We start from the raw sequence: 17,750 nt of genomic DNA, 5'->3' as shown, positions 1-17,750 counted from the left end.
CTGGATCATGAAGATCTTTTTTGTATAGTTCTTCTGTGTATTCTTGCCACCTCTTAATCTCTTCTGCTTCTGTTAGGTCCATACCTTTTCTGTACTTTATGGTACTTACAGATAATTTTTTAACAAAGAATAAGCCATATGGTTTAAAGCCAAAGATAGCAACAAAGGAGAAACGTATGGTGATACATTTAGAAGAATCCAAAAACTATACTGTGAATGCAGAGATTAAATCTAAATAAAATAAAATCACTCAAAACTTCAAAATGATCAGGAAATAAAGTTCCTTCCTATGTTTAAAACTTGATATCTGAGCTCAAGATTTGTGTTCAACACACTCTTCAGCATCTCCACTTGGATCTTTCAAAAAATCTTTCCATTTGCATCTTATAGGAATTTCAAGTCTGTCATTTCCAAAGCAGGACTCTTGAATCTCCCCTAACTCTCCAAACCCCACACCCCAAATTCTTTTCCTCTTCATCCCAGTAAATACATTTTCTAAGACAAAGCCACAGTGTCTCCCCTTGATTTGTTAGATCAGTGAACTCATCTGGAAGTTCTACTCACTCTAATGTTAAAATATAGGTGAGTCTGTCACTTCCTGTTTGTCCCCTATACCATCACCTTCATCCACACCATGTCCTATTGTCTGAACATGCAAAAAAGCCAGATCAAACCAAACCCCAAAACCCTAACTAGCTTCCTCTCCCTCTTGCCTTCCTCCAGTCTATTTTCCATTTAACTGTCAAGGAATTCTTAAAAATGTAAATAAGAGGGGAGGGATAAATTGGGAGATTGTGACTGACACACACAGTATCATATATAACATGGGTAACTAATAAGAGGGCTTCCCTGGTGGCTCAGAGGTTAAAGCGTCTGCCTCCAATGTGGGAGACCCGGATTTGATCCCTGGGTCGGGAAGATCCCCTGGAGAAGGAAACGGTAACCCACTCCAGTATTCTTGCCTGGAGAATCCCATGGACGGAGAAGCCTGGTAGGCTACAGTCCACGGGGTCGCATAGAGTTGGACACAACTGAGCGACGGAACGGGAACTAATAAGAACCTGAGGTGCAAATATAACCAATTCAAAAACAAACATGAAAGGCACCCAGGCCAGGGAACTGCATCAGCCCAGTGAATCCACTTAGCTTGCAGGACCTTCCTTTTGGTTATAGTTTTCTAAAACCACTGCAAAAAGAATGTAGACCAACAACCCCCTCCTTTGTTCTCATCCACCTCCTTTGCTCCCAAACTCCTTTACAGCAATGCTGTATAAGAGTACTAGAAGCATTAAGCAAGAAAATGTAATGATATGAGTAAAAATAAGTTTAAACAATTTTACATGTACACACACACACGAGCAAATGGCACTGTGGATATCTGTTATTTCCTAAGGAGCCACAAATAATCTGGCTGCTGTGAAACTTACTAAAAATGCCATTAATTTTATTTTTTGATTTTACAATTTTATTTTTAATCAATTTATTTTTGCCATCAATTTTAATTTGTTTACAAGTAATCCAAATGTTTTTAAAAGGTAATAAGGATTAAGTAAATTATAGATGGAATATTATACAGACACTAAAATCCATGACTAATATAAGTTACAAATAGCAAAAACGGCTCTAGTAAGCTTGATTCCAGTGGGAAGGTAGGAATCACAAAAGACTAAGAAAACTGCCCAGATGATTACTGGGGGCAGGGGGGAAGCCACAAAACCTAAAAAGTGTCAGAAGTATGATTAACAAAATAAGAAGGCCCAAAACACTGATAAACTACGAATATAACATATCTTACTATATGAAGAGTGATTATAAGAAAATCACATGCATGCCAGTAGGAAAACAAAGGATATGAACAAACAATTCATCAAGAAAGAAGCCAATAAAACACATTATTTTTAAAATCCCACTAGTAATTTTTAAAACATAACTTAAAACCTGGAAGATAACCCTGTTTACCTATAAGACTGTCAAATATTAAAAACAGTGTCAACGGCTATTGCCAATTCAGGGTGCTGGGGAAATAGACACTCACACTCTACCGAAAGGGGAGAAACGCAGCACAGACTTCTTAGAAGACACTTTGGTAACGGATCAAGTGTAACTGGGGAACAAATTATTTTGATGGAGTGGTAATAGATCAAAACCTTTACACGCATGCATTCTTTTCATTAAAAAAGTATTCAGGAATGCACTCTATGAAAATTACCCATCAAAGGACAAAAATGTCAGCACAGGACTGTTTCATGCAGTGCTGTTTAAACAGGGGATCATTTCATGAATTATAGGGCATCTTCATGGCAGAATACTATACAGGTATTAAAAACACTAATGATTATCTATGTAAATTGACATGGGAAGATGTTCAAGAAGTATTGCTAAGTGAGAAACCCATGTGTAAAAATCTTATAGTTGTACAAATATGTGTAAAAGTTATATATGTTATCTTGATATGTAAGTGGAGAATAACATCTCGAAGGACTAATAACAAAATGAAATCATTAGCAGGCAAGAGAGAGAGGATTGTAAGCAATGCTTTCCCTTTATGCTTATCTATTTTTTCTATTAATACTGTAAAAAACTAAGCTTTCAAACTAACAACTACAATAAGGAATGCAGAAAAAAATACTTATAAATAATAACTATACCAAGGCAGGAAACAAACCTAGCTACAAACTACAACTATGTTATAATGCTCATTAAAATGAATATAATACAGAGAATATATAATTTCTGTTAAAATCGATGGGGTTTTGGTATATTAAAAATTTTCTTTTCAAAATCTTCAGTGATGTATCTTTTGTAATTCAAATAAAAGTGGGAAACTTTCATGAAGAAAATTTGCTAGTCTTTCCAAAATGAACTTCTAACAGAAACTAGGCAAAAATATCCCACTGTAACATTTAAAGTTGAATTCATACTACCCTAACTGATAGTAAGAAACAAAATACATGCCACTGATTTATTCCATACCTTTGCGAGCAGAGTTTTTCCACAGCCAGGAGGACCAGCCAGGAGGACTCCAGCTGGAGTCACCAAGCCAAGAGCTTTAAACTGGTCTGGGTTACGTACTGGTGCCTGGAAAACACAATCCCAACATCGACCTGTTACAAATGTCCCCTCTGTACTGCATATTCAAATTATCTCTAGATGCCTATTTTCAACACTTATTGTGAGGCCTGAAGATAAGAACAGAGCTTAGCACAGAGTACCTCCCTCTGTTCCCAGCATGAGGTAAAGGGCGATAAATTTAAAATCCTTGATCTTGAAAAATTTATACTTAAATGTAAGTTCTGGGAACATTTTAGATACAATATTTCAACATTTTAAACGCAGAAATTTTTAGAAAATGTCTCTAGATTTCTAGGCTATAAAAATTTTAGGCACTGCTCCCCTTTAAGAAATCAGAAGCAGCAGTTTTTCTCCATGTAGTCAACAGCAGGAGATACCTGACCTCTACCATCTCTGTGTATTTTCTTTTAATATTTACACACCTCTATGCAGATGACACTACCCTTATGGCAGAAAGTGAAGAGGAACTAAAAAGCCTCTTGATGAAAGTGAAAGAGGAGAGTGAAAAGGTTGGCTTGAAGCTCAACATTCAGAAAACTAGGATCATGGCATTTGGTCCCATCACTTCATGGGAAATAGATGGAAAAACAGTGGAAACAGTGTCAGACTTTATTTTTTGGGGCTCCAAAATCACTGCAGATGCTGACTGCAGCCATGAAATTAAAAGACGCTTACTCCTTGGAAGGAAAGTTATGACCAACCTTGATAGTATATTAAAAAGCAGAGACATTACTTTGCCAACCAAGGTCCGTCTAGTCAAGGCTATGGTTTTTCCTGTGGTCATGAATGGATGTGAGAGTTGGACTGTGAAGAAAGCTGATCGCCGAAGAATTGATGCTTTTGAACTGTGGTGTTGGAGAAGACTCTTGAGAGTCCCTTGGACTGCAAGGAGATCCAACCAGTCCATTCTAAAGGAGATCAGTCCTGGGTGTTCACTGGAAGGACTGATGCTAAAGCTGAAACTGCAATACTTTGGCCACCTCATGCGACGAGTTGACTCACTGGAAAAGACTCTGATGCTAGGAGGGATTGGGGGTGGGAGGAGACGGGGACGACAGAGAATGAGATGCTGGATGGCATCCCCGACTCTGTGGACATGAGTTTGAGTGAACTCCGGGAGTTGGTGAGGGACAGGGAGGCCTGGAGTGCTGTGATTCATGGGGTCGTGGCGAGTCAGACACGACTGAGCGACTGAACTGAACTGAACTGAAGGGAACATTTAATGCAAAGATGGGCACAATAAAGGACTGAAATGGTAGGGACCTAACAGAAGCAGAAGAGATTAAGAAGAGGTGGCAAGAATACACAGAAGAACTATACAAAAAAAGATCTTCAAAACCCAGACAATCACGACGGTGTGATCACTCACCTAGAGCCAGACATCCTGGAATGCAAAGTCAAGTGGGCCTTAAGAAGCATCACTACAAACAAAGCTGGTAGAGGTGATAGAATTCCAGTGGAGCTATTTCAAATCTTTCAAGAAAGATGATGCTGTGAAAGTGCTGCACTCAATATGCCAGCAAATTTGGAAAACTCAGCAGTGGCCACAGGACTGGAAAAGGTCAGTTTTCATCCCAATCCCAAAGAAAGGCAATGCCAAAGAATGCTCAAACTACCGCACCAATTGCACTCATCTCACACGCTAGTAAAGTCATGCTCAAAATTCTCCAAGCCAGGCTTCAGCAATATGTGAACCGTGAACTTCCAGATGTTCAAGCTAGTTTTAGGAAAGGCAGAGGAACCAGAGATCAAATTGCCAATATCCCCTGGATCATCGAAAAAGCAAGAGAGTTCCAGAAAAACATCTATTTCTGCTTCATTGACTATGCCAAAGCCTTTGACTGTGTGGATCACAATAAACTGTGGAAAATTCTTCAAGAGATGGGAATACCAGACCACCTGACCTGCCTCATCAGAAACCTATATGCAGGTCAAGAAACAACAGTTAGAACTGGACATGGAACAACAGTTTGGTTCCAAATCAGGAGAGGAGTATGTCAAGGCTGTATATTGTCACCCTGCTTATTTATCTTCTATGCAGAGTACATCCTGAGGAACGCTGGGCTGGAAGAAGCACAAGCTGGAATCAAGATTGCCGGGAGAAATATTAATAACCTCAGATATGCAGATAACACCACCCTTATGGCAGAAAGTGAAGAAGAACTAAAGAGCCAGTTGATGAAAGTGAAAAAGGAGACCGAAAAAGCTGGCATAAAACTCAACATTCAGAAAACTAAGATCATGGCATCTGATCCTATCACTTCATGGCAAATATATAGGGATACAATGGAAACAATGACAGACTTCATGTTATGGGCTCCAAAATCACTGCAGATGGTGAGTGCCGCCATGATATTAAAAGATGCTTGCTCCTTAGAAGAAAAGTTATGACCTACCTAGACAGCATATTAAACAGCAGAGACATTACTTGGCCAACAAAGGTCCATAAAGTCAAAGCTATGGTTTTTCCAGTAGTCATGTATGGATGTGAGAGTTGGACTATAAAGAAAGCTGAGCACTGAAAAATTTGTGCTTTTGCCCTGTGGTGTTGGAGAAGACTCTTGAGCATCCCATGGACTGCAAGGAGATTCAACCAGTCCATCCTAAAGGAAATCAGTCCTGAATATTCATTGGAAGAACTGATGCTGAAGCTGAAACTCCAATCCTTTAGCCACCTGATGTGAAGAATAACTCATTGGAAAAGACCCTGATGCTGGGAAAGATTAAAGACAAAAGGAGAAGGGGACAACAGAGGATGACATGGTTGGATAGCATCACCGACTCAACTGACATGAGTTTGAGCAAAATAGTAGTTGGTGATAGACAGGGAAGCCTGGCGTGCTGCAGTCCATGGGCTTGCAAAGAGTTGGACACGACTGAGTGACTGAATTGAACTGAAATGGATTGGAAATCATTAATGAACCATGAAGGAGCAAGTGGAAAAGAGTAAATGAAAATTAACCAAAAGTTTCATGGACACTCAAACTGTTTTGATCCCAATGAGTGTGACTGAGCTCAGAAAGTATTTCTCAGATAATTTATTCTTGATTGAATCCTAAATCTTTTTTCTCTTTAAACCTCAGTGCCATAGAATTCAAAGACAACCAAGAGAGTAAATATAAAACAAATCACAGAAGAATAAAAAGCCATCATTGGGGTGTTACAATAGTATTACTGTATTGTTATACAAGAATTATTATAGTTATTACCATACAATAATAATTAATATATTATTATGTAATAATAATATTACAAGAGAACCTGTCACAGAAAGTGTATCATCATGCCAATTTAGACATATAACCCAGTACACATGCATGGCTGTTTAGGCATCACACACACCAACAACAGTTAGTGGCAGAAACACCTACCAATATCGCCATGGTGAGCTCTTCTCTAATGTCTTCCAGGGCACCAATATCTGCCCATGTCACATTAGGGACAGTGGCAAAGCCCTCCCTTTTGGCAGAGGGTTGGACAGAGGACAGAGCAACAATGAAATCATTCAACTCAATGCACAGTCCTTTGAGCTGCTCCTCTGAGAGGGGATCTTGGTTCCTTAGCAACCCCAGCAGCCTTTGCAATTCTTCCTTAAAGGAAACAAATGAGGGAAAAACTGAAAAACCACAAAGCTTGTTGAAAAAGTTACTGTTTACACTTTTAAATGTTCTTAGTGTAACATTTCTGTAAGATATATAAACCTCTATACATTTTAATAATTGTCTTTATTGATACAGGTCATTTCTTTTGCTCTGATTTAGCCAAGAAATAATAAGAATTAACAAAGATATTAACAAAAATAAGAATAATTTTTATATACTATACCAGGGCATGAGCAATTGGTAAATATTCATTTCAACAACCACGTATTTCCAATTTTCACTTTTTACATATTCAAGAAACAGGTGAATTTTGATAAAATTAAAGTTACTCTGGTAGCAGTATGATTTCATAATATGGTTCTTTGATGATTTATCAACTAAACAGAAAGCAGGCAATTTTCCTAGTACTAACGAATCTTGAACTTCAAAGGCAGATTTCTTGCTCTTTGAGGAATATGAAAAGAACAGGTATAAAAAGTAACCTAATAATTCAATTAATAAAATCCTAATTTACATGCACTATTATAAAAGGAATAAGTCTATTATTATTCTTAACAGATATCCTTTCGGTTCCAAATGAGTAAGGAAGAAACAAATGATTTGAAAACCAAAGACCTGGATCTAAGCCCCTGTTCTGGAAAGTAGAGGCCACCTGGCCTCAGGCAAGTCACCATCTCTTAAGCTTCATTCCTTTGACTATAAAATGGGGACAGGAATGGTATTTATTTGACAAATTTATACGGTTCAAATTATATAAAATCCCCCTGTTCAAGCTATAAAATGCTATATAAATGTTATATTGAGTTTTCATGACTCACAAGACTCAAAATTTTAACAGATCTTAGATGATAAACATCCCTCTCACATTCCCAGCATTGTCCCCCAGCTGAAGTTAGGGCCAAGGATATGCTGATGTCAGCAGACTATTTTAGTCTGCCTAACAAAAGATAACCTGGAATTATAACCAAATGTCAATGTTATCACAGGAGTTGACAAATTTTCTGGAAAGAGAGAGTAAACAGCAGAGACTTTGTGAGTCGTGCAATCTTGGCTGTACAGACACCTATGAGACTCCTGCTGTCATGTGTGAAAACAGAAAAAGACTCTATACCAATAAATGAGTATGGCTACGCTCCAAGAGAATTTTAATTTGCAAAAACAGGAGGTAAGTAGGTGGGCCACAGCGTGCCACAGCATGTCAACCCCTGCTCTAGATTTCATAATCATTATTACAAAGGGAATTTATTTGGAATCAACTGAAAAAAGTAAAACAACTTGTACTTCTGAAATTTTACATTTACTGGGTATAACAATTATTTTAAAGACACAGTGCCAGTGAAACAGAAAATCACAAACTTCAACTACACTGACACCTGCCTGCTTTTAAGGTTAACACAAATTAGAAACATTCAAATGACAGTTTAAGGTCATTTAAAGTACCTGTACAGAAAGCACCTGTGTTTTAGAAGTGGGTTCAGTTCCAGTCCTTTCTTCCTGGTCTCCTTCAGAGGGCGAAGCTTCAATCTCAGGATTTTTCTTGTGCTGCTCTTGCAGCTTCATTAAGACCCTGTTGACTGCACACATGGCTGCCTCTCGGCAGAGTGCCATCAGGTCAGCACCAACGAAGCCCGGTGTGAGGTGTGCTAAGTGACGAAAATGAAAAGTTTCGGGAAGTCTTAGTTTTCTGCACAAAGTCTGAAGTATTCTGTGGAAAAGACAAGGAAAAGAAATTGAGATTCCTAACCTACTAGTAAAAATAAGTCACCAAATATATTTATGGGGACTCCCCTGGTGGTTCAGAGGTTAAAATCTGCCTTGCAATGCAAGGGACGTGGATTTGATCCCTGGTCGGGGAACTAACATCCCACATGCCACAGAGCAACTAAGTCCCCACGCCGTGACTACTGAGCCCCCTGCCACAACTAGAGTCCACGCACCAAAACAATAAAGATCTCATGTGACACATTGAAGATATTGAGTGCTGCAACCAAGACTCAACATGGCCAAATATTAAAACTATATATATTTATGGAAGTCCTTCTCTGTCAATGGTATTATAACGGACACAATTTAAGATCAAACAGTTCACTTAACAGACATAAGATCAAACAGTCACTTATTCAACAAATGTTAACTCTCTAATATATATCCCACCTTATTCTATTAGGGATTAAGGTATAAATATCTGCTGTATTAGAAAATAGAATAAAACAATAGGTTTTTTAAAAATATTATGCCTTTAACAGTTTGACAGTTATTACAGAAGAAGTAAGATAAATGATTTATAAGAATATAAGGTAAATTCTTTTAGAGTAAATTAAATGGACATCTGCCAGAAATAAAAAAGCCTCTAAACTCAAACTATTAGCTTCATTCATCACGAAAAGTTATGTTGATACAAACTTTAATACCCAATCCTATATTAGGACAGGTATTTCTCCAACTCCATCTTTATTTACTGCTGATCCCCTGTATTGCATATGTGAGAAACTTCGCTCAACTGGCAACATGGTATGTGTCAATGTAATGTGGACTTCTGGATAATTATTATCATAAAGGAATATTTAAAATAATGTTTGGTAATACTGAATAAAATTTATAAGTAGTAAAGATATTCTGGACAAAAGGTCTGATACCAGACCACTTCAGTCTGAATGTCAGCTCTGGCACTCTGTGTTACTTCATTTCTGTGCTTTAGTTTTCTAAATATATATTATAATAGCAGTTAATCATAGGGATGTTAGGTGAATATATGCAAAGGTGCCAGAACACTGGCTGATGCATAGTAAGTTCCCAATAAATGTTCATTATTATTACTTAGATATTGTGATATTATATATTAACCTGGACAAAATAATATGTTGTGAAATTTCCAAATTTGTAAGAGAAACTATGTCAGGCTACTAGACAATAAGTTATAGAAACATCCTTTGGGATCATGTAAGTGAATAGAAGAGAAGCAGATGAACATTACTGACAAATGAAAATTGTCAATTAGATACTGTAAATAGTAGGAGTGAAGAAAAAGTTCCATTATAGAACTACTTCCTGGGGTTCCCTGGTGGCTCGGTGGTAAAGAATCTGCTTGCCAATGCAGGAGACACAGGTTGGATCCCTGATCTAGGAAGATTCCACATGCTGCGGAGCAACTAAGCCCATGTGCCAAAAATACTGAGCCTGTGCTCTAGAGTCCAGGAGCTGCAACTACTCAGCACATGTGCCGCAACTACTGAAGCCTACAACCTATAGTCCCTGCTCCACAACAAAAACCTCCACAGCAATGAGAAGCCTGAACACCACAAGTAGAGAAAAGCCTGAGCAGCAGCAAAGACCAGCACAGCCAAAAATAAATAAATAAAAAAAAGAACTACTTCCTCAAAATACAGATCTGACTTGCTACTATGCATAGGAATACTAAGAAATTTAGAATGTTATTTAGAAATTAAAAATTAAATTTTTTAATTAAAATTTTAAATTAAATTTAAAAATGTTATTTAGAAAAAATAGCTAACATTAAATATCATCCTTTTTTCAGTAACTGTCTACTCCTAAAAAAAGCTAGTTTTGGTCATCATACTATGGAAACTCCTCAGATGGTAAAGAATCCACCTGCAGGAGACCAGGGTTCAATCCCTGGGTTGGGAAGATCCCCTGGAGAAGGGAATGGCAATCCACTCCAGTATTCTTGCCTGGAGCATCCCCACTGACAGAGGAGCCTCGAGGGCTATAGTTCATGGGGTCGCAAAGAGTCGGACACGATTGAGCGACTAACACAAACATGAAAACTCCAAAGGAGGAGAAAACTACCATTAAGAGATTTCCAGTTTTAAGACAATCGAGTAAAGAGGCTGGAGCAGGTGGCCTAGACTCAGAAATGAGGTCTACACTGTCTACAGCAGATCAGCTAGCCCTAGAAGAAAAGTCCTATAGCATCAGTTCCCTATTCTGTATGGATTGATGGGTCACTTAGGTCAGCCCAGATTCAAGAAGAGGAGATACGGACCCACCTCCCACTAAGAGGAGGGCCGAGAATTTACAAACATATGCTTTAAAACTGTCACAATAATGAACCCCCATGTTTTTAATCACTCAGTTTCAATAATCATCAACATTTTCACAGTCTTATTTATCCCCCACTTTTTTCCCCTGGAGTGTTTTAATGCAAATCCCAGGCATTATGTCACGTCAACTATAAGTATGTCCATATCTAATGAACACAGACTTTTTAAAGGAGATTAAAGGGACATGCCTACTACATAGCAGGTTTGCTCCTTTATTCTAGGTTTTAAAAAAATGAAAGATTAAAAGAACAATGGACATTTGGGGGCAACTGGGAAAATCAGAATAGACTGTACTAAGTAATATTATTATCAGTGTTAAGTTTCTTTACTGTGGAAAATGGTATAGTTACACAGAAGTATTTACAGATAAAGTATCATGATTTCTCCAGCTTCATGATCCTTCATATGGGCTGGCAAAAAATAAAGATATATACACATACGCACACACATACGCACATGATGTTTTTACATAAAGAGTGAAATCAAACATAGCAAAATGTTAACAAGTGGTAAATTCAGCTAAAGGACATACAGATATTTATTGTATTTATTGTATTATTCTTTCAACTTTTCTGTAGGCTTGAATGTTTTCAAAATATGACTACCTAGGTAAGCCCTTTAAGGACTTCGTTGATGATGGAACAGTGGATCAATGAACAATGGATTTTATCTAGTAGGGATGGTGGGCTTTACTGTGTCTATGTCTCTATCATTAAGTTTGGCACTTAATCAAAAAAAGATTTGATAAAGGATACAGGCCTTCTTTCTCTTCCTGTACTGCAAACATCCTAAAAGCAAGGACTTAGAATTCTTTATATTCCTTACATTACCTATCCCAGCAGTATACATATACTATATGCTTAATACACATTTCCTAAATAAATACAAACAACTTAACTTGAATAGCTGAGCAACCATTTAAAGATTATATTAATATATGTGAGAACACAATGAGCATACCTATAGATGACGCTGAATACAACAGCTGAAGAAGCAACTGCCAATCAATCAAAAGCTGAAGCCACATTAAGTAATAGCAAGAAGGGAAGGATGACCTCCTCTTTCTAACGCTTTCTCCTGCCCAGTGTCTTCTGATCAGTTTCCTGTTCAGCATTCATGACGTCTCCTGTTCATCTCTACCCATCCTTCCTGTCCCCATGCCTATCCCGTCACTATATACTACTTTCCCTAAAGCCGCTAGTGATCATGTGCTGCAATTGAGTCATTAACTTAAGCTGAAAGTCATTATAAACACGGTATTTCAGAACACTTCTTTAGTAGATTTCCTTTACTCCACTGCCTGAACAGTGCTTCCCTGATATTTTTGTTATTGAGATGCTGGTGGACACCTCTTTGCTCTGTGGACATTCAAACCCAATTACTAGGAAAGGGTGGTCTTACAGCAAACAGACAGTTTTCAACTCTCTGGCTGCCACTGAATTACCTGTCAGGGAACTTATGATTTTAGGCAGATTAGTTCAACAGGTTAAAATATGGTACTCAGATTTAACCTACATGTGAACGTGAGCACTATTCCATAGCTCTAAACACTCTCCCTAGGCTGACTGCCACCTAAAAAACACAAGACACTGTTAATAAGATCAGACAAATGAGTGTGGATACATAAATCCATTATCACTACCGAAAAAGCAGCCTGAAACAACTGCCGTTATTAGTGAGTAAATTGTTTTCTTAAGCATTAATTTAATGTGGGCTTTTTCCTTTCCAAATCAATTTCACTGGCACACAAAGAAAGAGATAAGAGAGAAAGAAGGTTGCATGGTATTTCTCACCCCTCATTTTCAAAACATGCAGTTCAGATGACATTGTGGCATATAAACTTCATTCTATAAGAGTATACCTTTCTCTGGATGCTTCATCTGGGATCCCTAGGCATATTTCTCGGTCGAACCTTCCTGCACGTCTCAAAGCAGGGTCTAAGGAGTCTGGTCGGTTGGTAGCTCCAATGACTAGGACCCGAGCTGTAGCAGCCACATTATTCAGATCTAGTAAGAACCAGACAGAGGATGAGTGGTAAACAAGACTCTTGATTTTAAGGGTAATAATATTATCCAAGTTATTAAGTAGTTAGAGAGAAAGTATTAAACAATGACAATTATATATTAGATATATGAATATGAAACTGCTGCTGCTGCTACTGCTGCTAAGTCACTTCAGTCATGTCCGACTCTGCGTGACCCCATAGACGGAAGCCCACCAGGCTCCCCCGTCCCTGGGATTCTCCAGGCAAGAACACTGGAGTGGGTTGCCATTTCCTTCTCCAATGTGTGAAAGTGAAAAGTGAAAGTGAAGTCGCTCAGTCGTGTCCGACCCTTAGCGACCCCACAGACTGCAGCCTACCAGGCTCCTCCGTCCATGGGATTTTCTAGGCAAGAGTACTGGAGTGGCTTGCCATTGCCTTCTCTGGAATATGAAACTAACATTTATTAAATGCCTAATATGTGAAAGATGTGAGGAAAAACAAACTTTGTCCTCAAGCAGCTCAATCTATTTGAAGCACAGTAAGTATAAACAAAGCACCGCAGCGGATACAATGGAAGATGTTATGAATTCAGACTGAGGAATGAGGGAGAACTGAGGGAGCAGGTAACACTCCAGAAAGGCTTAAAGGGTGAATAGGCTATTAATAAGAAAATACAGGCTAATGAAATTCTACATGGAAGAAAGAGAATGAGTGAAAGCACAGAGGTACAAACAGGTGTGCCATGTTTAGACAGGGTGAGCGGTCTACCATCAGCAAGTCTGGGCAAGACACAGTAGTATGTATCTCAAGCACACTCACGGCACTGAGATGGGGGAATACAACCCAGTCTACGGTTGCTCTGGCAACTAATCTAGATACAGATTTTTATTAATGGACGGAGTACAGGGCCTAAAGTGTGTCTTCCACAAGTATTACCTCTCAGAACTGAACCGGAGTGGACTAGCGGAGAGACTGAGGTTTACACACCAACCCCTCATCGTCCCGCCCCCACCACACAAGTAATGGCTAATGAAGTCCTCTAACAGTCAAGTCACGGGAAGTTTATAGAACCTTCTTATGCCAACAGAAGCCATGGAAGGTTTTTCCGTTAAGATTTGTGTTTTGGAAAGATAACTCTAATAATAATTCTGAATGGAGTAAAAAGGAATAAATGCAAGAGTCTGCTGTGATTTGAATACAATAATCAGGTAAAAGATTGAGTGAAGGCAGGCACATAGGAAATAAAAAAGGAAACCCCAATTTAAGGTCCAAGTTGTAGATGAAATCAAAAGCACTACACACGTGATTCAATGCAAAGGGGGAGGAGAGGGAAGAGACAAAGACAACTCAGTCTGGAAGCTGTTAGCTTAAATACGGAATACAGAAGGGGGTCAGACAGCAGAAGGGGCCACAGGGGAAGCCAGTGGACCCACCGAGTATGAGGGGACGTGCGACAGTTACCTGCAAGTACCTAGCAGGCAGCAGTGAACATGGGTTGGAAATTTATCAGAAATGAAGGTTAGAGATGTAATTTGAAAGTTTTCCAAAGATGAGCTAAACAGGAGATAGTTGGAAGTAGGTTCTTGCCTGGAGAATCCCAGGGACAGGGGAGCCTGGTGGGCTGCCGTCTATGGGGTCACACAGAGTCGGACATGACTGAAGCGACTTAGCAGCAGCAGCAGAGGGCCAGAAGAAAAGAAGATCAAGTGTAAAACCTTATGGAATATCTTTCTTTAAACGATGGGGAAAAGGAGGCAAGGGAGAGAAAGTGCTAGAGAGCTATCAGAGAACAGGAGGACAGAGAGTGTTACTCAAGTCAAGTGTGCTGACAACTGTAAGAACAAGGTATTCACAGTATCAAATGCTCCCAAAGCCACTGCTAAACTCACTGGGTGCTTGCCCTGGGCCAGGCACTACTCTAGGTAGAGTCCCTTCCACCAGCTAACTTTAAGAGGTGGGTTCAGAGGGGTGAGGGCTAAAAGCACGCCCAAAGATGTGGCCATTGGTAATCATCGATGAGCTTTCTGGGATTAGTTTCAGTGAATGGCAGAGGCAGAGAGACAACTACATGGGTGGGGTTACAGAACAGAACCAAATTAGAAACATTTAGTTGGCAGTAATTACTCTTTGAATAAAGAAAATACACATAAGGTATATCTTTAAGTGAGACAGGAAAGCTCTTTAATACTTTTTGAAAACTGAAGAAAAGGAATCAACTTAAAAAAAAGACTCATGCTATAAAAGGAGATTCATGAACAAACAGAACTATGATATTTTATAGGTAACAATGTGACACCCCATAATTGAGGTAGCACCATGAGTTACAAACTTGCAGTCACAGCAACATGTTCTTAAAACTGAATCCTCTCTGCACTAATGCTGGTACACAGCCAAAGCCGTTCCCCTGCTAACTCAGGGGTGCTTTCATTCTCACAGCTGGAAACAATGACCAAGGGTAGCAGTCAGCTTCCTTTTCCTAGTTCATGTTGCTCAGACAATACAGTCTTGGTGATGAGTTCTGAACACAGCAAGGGTTAGTAATTCAAAAAGAACAATCATGGAAATCTGTTAAATCTTCAGTAATGAAAAAAATCCTTCTTCAGGAAATCAATACTTAGCAACATAAAGGTTGCTTCAAAAGCTTCTAGAAAGATAAAAATCAGACCTCAGCTAGGATTGGCCATCCACTATAAGACAAACTTCATTCCTTTTCTCCCTCTTCTAGATGATTTGATCATTTTAAACTGAAGTTACATTAGCCAAAAAAATGAATTTATGATTATTAAAAAAATGAAGCTTCAGTTCTTTTTGCTGCTGCTGCTGCTAAGTCACTTCAGTCGTGTCCGACTCTGTGTGACCCCATAGACAGAAGCCCACCAGGCTGCCCCGTCCCTGGGATTCTCCAGGCAAGAACACTGGAGTGGGTTGCCATTTCCTTCTCCAATGTGTAAAAGTGAAAAGCGAAAGTGAAGTCGCTCAGTCGTGTCCGACTCCTAGCGACCCCATGGACTGCAGCCCACCAGGCTCCTCCATCCATGGGATTCTCCAGGCAAGAGTACTGGAGTGGCTTGCCATTGCCTTCTCCGTCAGTTCTTTTTACACAGTGTTAATAAAAAAAAAAAACTAGTTAACACGTTTTGTGGGTAACAGCTCTCACAAAACATTCATGGATAGGTCATTAATTGTATATGTGTAAATAAATACCTGGATTCTAGCCGATACTTCGCCAATGACTCAGTCTGCATCTGGCCCTCAGCTCTCTGTGTCAGTTTTCTCATAAACAAATGATATTTTTAACATCCTTCACAGGTCTTAGTAATTAGAATTACGTCTGAGTTTCGTTATTAAAATTAGGTGAAATTAGAATTTTTTTAAAAGTGGTCTCAATTATCTTGTTACATATTAATTTACTTAAAGAGTTTTAACTTACTACAATTCCAGATTTATAAACTCTGAATTAATAAGGTTTTTATAAAATTCTCAAACTGTAGGAAGAAAAATGACTACATGTCACAGGTTATTTGGGGAGACAGAAAGAAATAAGCCCCCCAAAACCGAGTTCCTCTGCAGAATTTATGATTGACATCTCTATCCAAAACTTTATTTCCTGTCTTGTCCCACTCTTGTTCCCCCTCAGCACTGAGAAGTATCAAAGAAAAGGGAGGATTGAGACCAAGCAAGATTCTGCAGGGCTCTCCTGGGTACAAGTCCCTCCATATCCTCTGCTTCTTGTCTGGGCCTCCCAGAGTTCTAAGAAGTGAACTCATGCAGCTAATTATTAGAACAAGGGAGTCACAGGAAGGGATATATACATAACAATCTGCAGGGATCTTTGAGTTGTTCGACAGAAACTAAGGCCCTCTACCCAACGGAGCACAGAGACTGCATGTTGACCACAAGCACAGAGACCCCAGACTGGCTGATGATTAAGATTCCCGAAACATCACCATGCCACCAACCAATCAGAAAAATGTCCCAAGAGCTGACCTCACGCACCCTGAAACCCTCACCTCTAATGCTGCCTTTAAAACCCTAGCCTGATAGCATCAGGGATTTGGGTCTTTCAAGCATTTGCTACCTATTCTTCTTGCCTGGTGCCCTCCAATAAACACTGTACTTTCTTTCACCACAACCCAGTGTCAGTAAATTGGCTCTGCTGGGCGTCATGCAACTGGATCCAAGTTCAGTTCAGTAATAGGTTGACTATGTAAATTGAGTTGTTTACTGTTTTCCCTATTCTGGTTTAAAACAGGAAACCTTAAAACACACACAGAGACACACCAAAAACCTCAACTAACAGAGCTTTCAGTAACGTTCTAGTAATAAGTAGTCTGCTTTATCCCTATACTTAAGTCATTTTTCCACATTTTAATGTCTCTGAAATCAGTATGCTTATACTATCAATGTGATAAGCATTATGTCATATTCTGATTGGTGTTGTCTTTTTCCTTCTCAGATGTACATAAAATGATGGTGTATCTTGTGATAACAAATTAGCTTCAATAAAATATGGTAATTCATTGAGGTCTGACAGAAAACAACAAAATTCTGTAAAGCAATTATCCTTCAATTAAAAAATAAATTTAAAAGGACAGTAATTCAGAACATAGGCCTTAAGACACTGCAAGAAAATTTTACATAAGAATAAAACAGCAGAATAAACAACCTACAACCTACCATCACAAGAAATGCAAACTACATACTATTTCACATTTTCTTATGTACACAAACATACATTATTTTCCAGCAGATAAGATTTAGCTCCAAAAGTTCTACTTGTGCTGATTTCTTTTCTCCAAATTTGTATCCAAAAACCATTAAACAAAATTGAAAAACAAGTTTCAGATAGGAAGGAATTGCACTATATTTAACAAAGGATTTGTTTCTATATTAAAATATAGTATTCACTCAAATTTTTAAAAATTCAATCAGTGGGAAAAAGATGAAGAAAAGGGATTTTGGAAAGAATATGAAAAGCCAAAAAATATGGAAAGATGATCTACATCAATAATAATCAGGGAAATGCAAGTA

At 38.7% G+C, this 17,750-nt stretch overlaps 1 protein-coding gene across 5 annotated transcripts in view; it reads right to left on the bottom strand.

The window, feature by feature from the left end:
* Positions 1-17,750, bottom strand: part of NVL (nuclear VCP like) — a 98,696-nt gene that overhangs the window by 60,218 nt on the left and 20,728 nt on the right. For 3 of the 5 annotated variants that reach the window (XM_055419815.2, XM_088845535.1, XM_055419817.2), the window contains 4 exons: positions 12,597-12,741; positions 8,115-8,379; positions 6,444-6,662; positions 2,974-3,078 (listed from right to left, as the gene is read on the bottom strand). In XM_055419815.2, coding sequence (XP_055275790.2) covers positions 2,974-3,078; positions 6,444-6,662; positions 8,115-8,379; positions 12,597-12,741 — 734 coding nt within the window. The remainder of the gene's footprint in view (positions 1-2,973; positions 3,079-6,443; positions 6,663-8,114; positions 8,380-12,596; positions 12,742-17,750) is intronic. The other 2 variants (XM_055419816.2, XM_055419814.2) reach the window with 1 other exon arrangement.

Source organism: Moschus berezovskii, chromosome 17 (assembly GCF_049115385.1).
Source record: "Moschus berezovskii isolate FMDL1 chromosome 17, NW_MosBer_1.0, whole genome shotgun sequence".
Lineage (NCBI taxonomy): Eukaryota > Metazoa > Chordata > Mammalia > Artiodactyla > Moschidae > Moschus > Moschus berezovskii.
The sequence above is the reverse complement of the archived record's forward strand: the minus strand, read 5'-3'. Positions and strand labels throughout refer to the sequence as shown.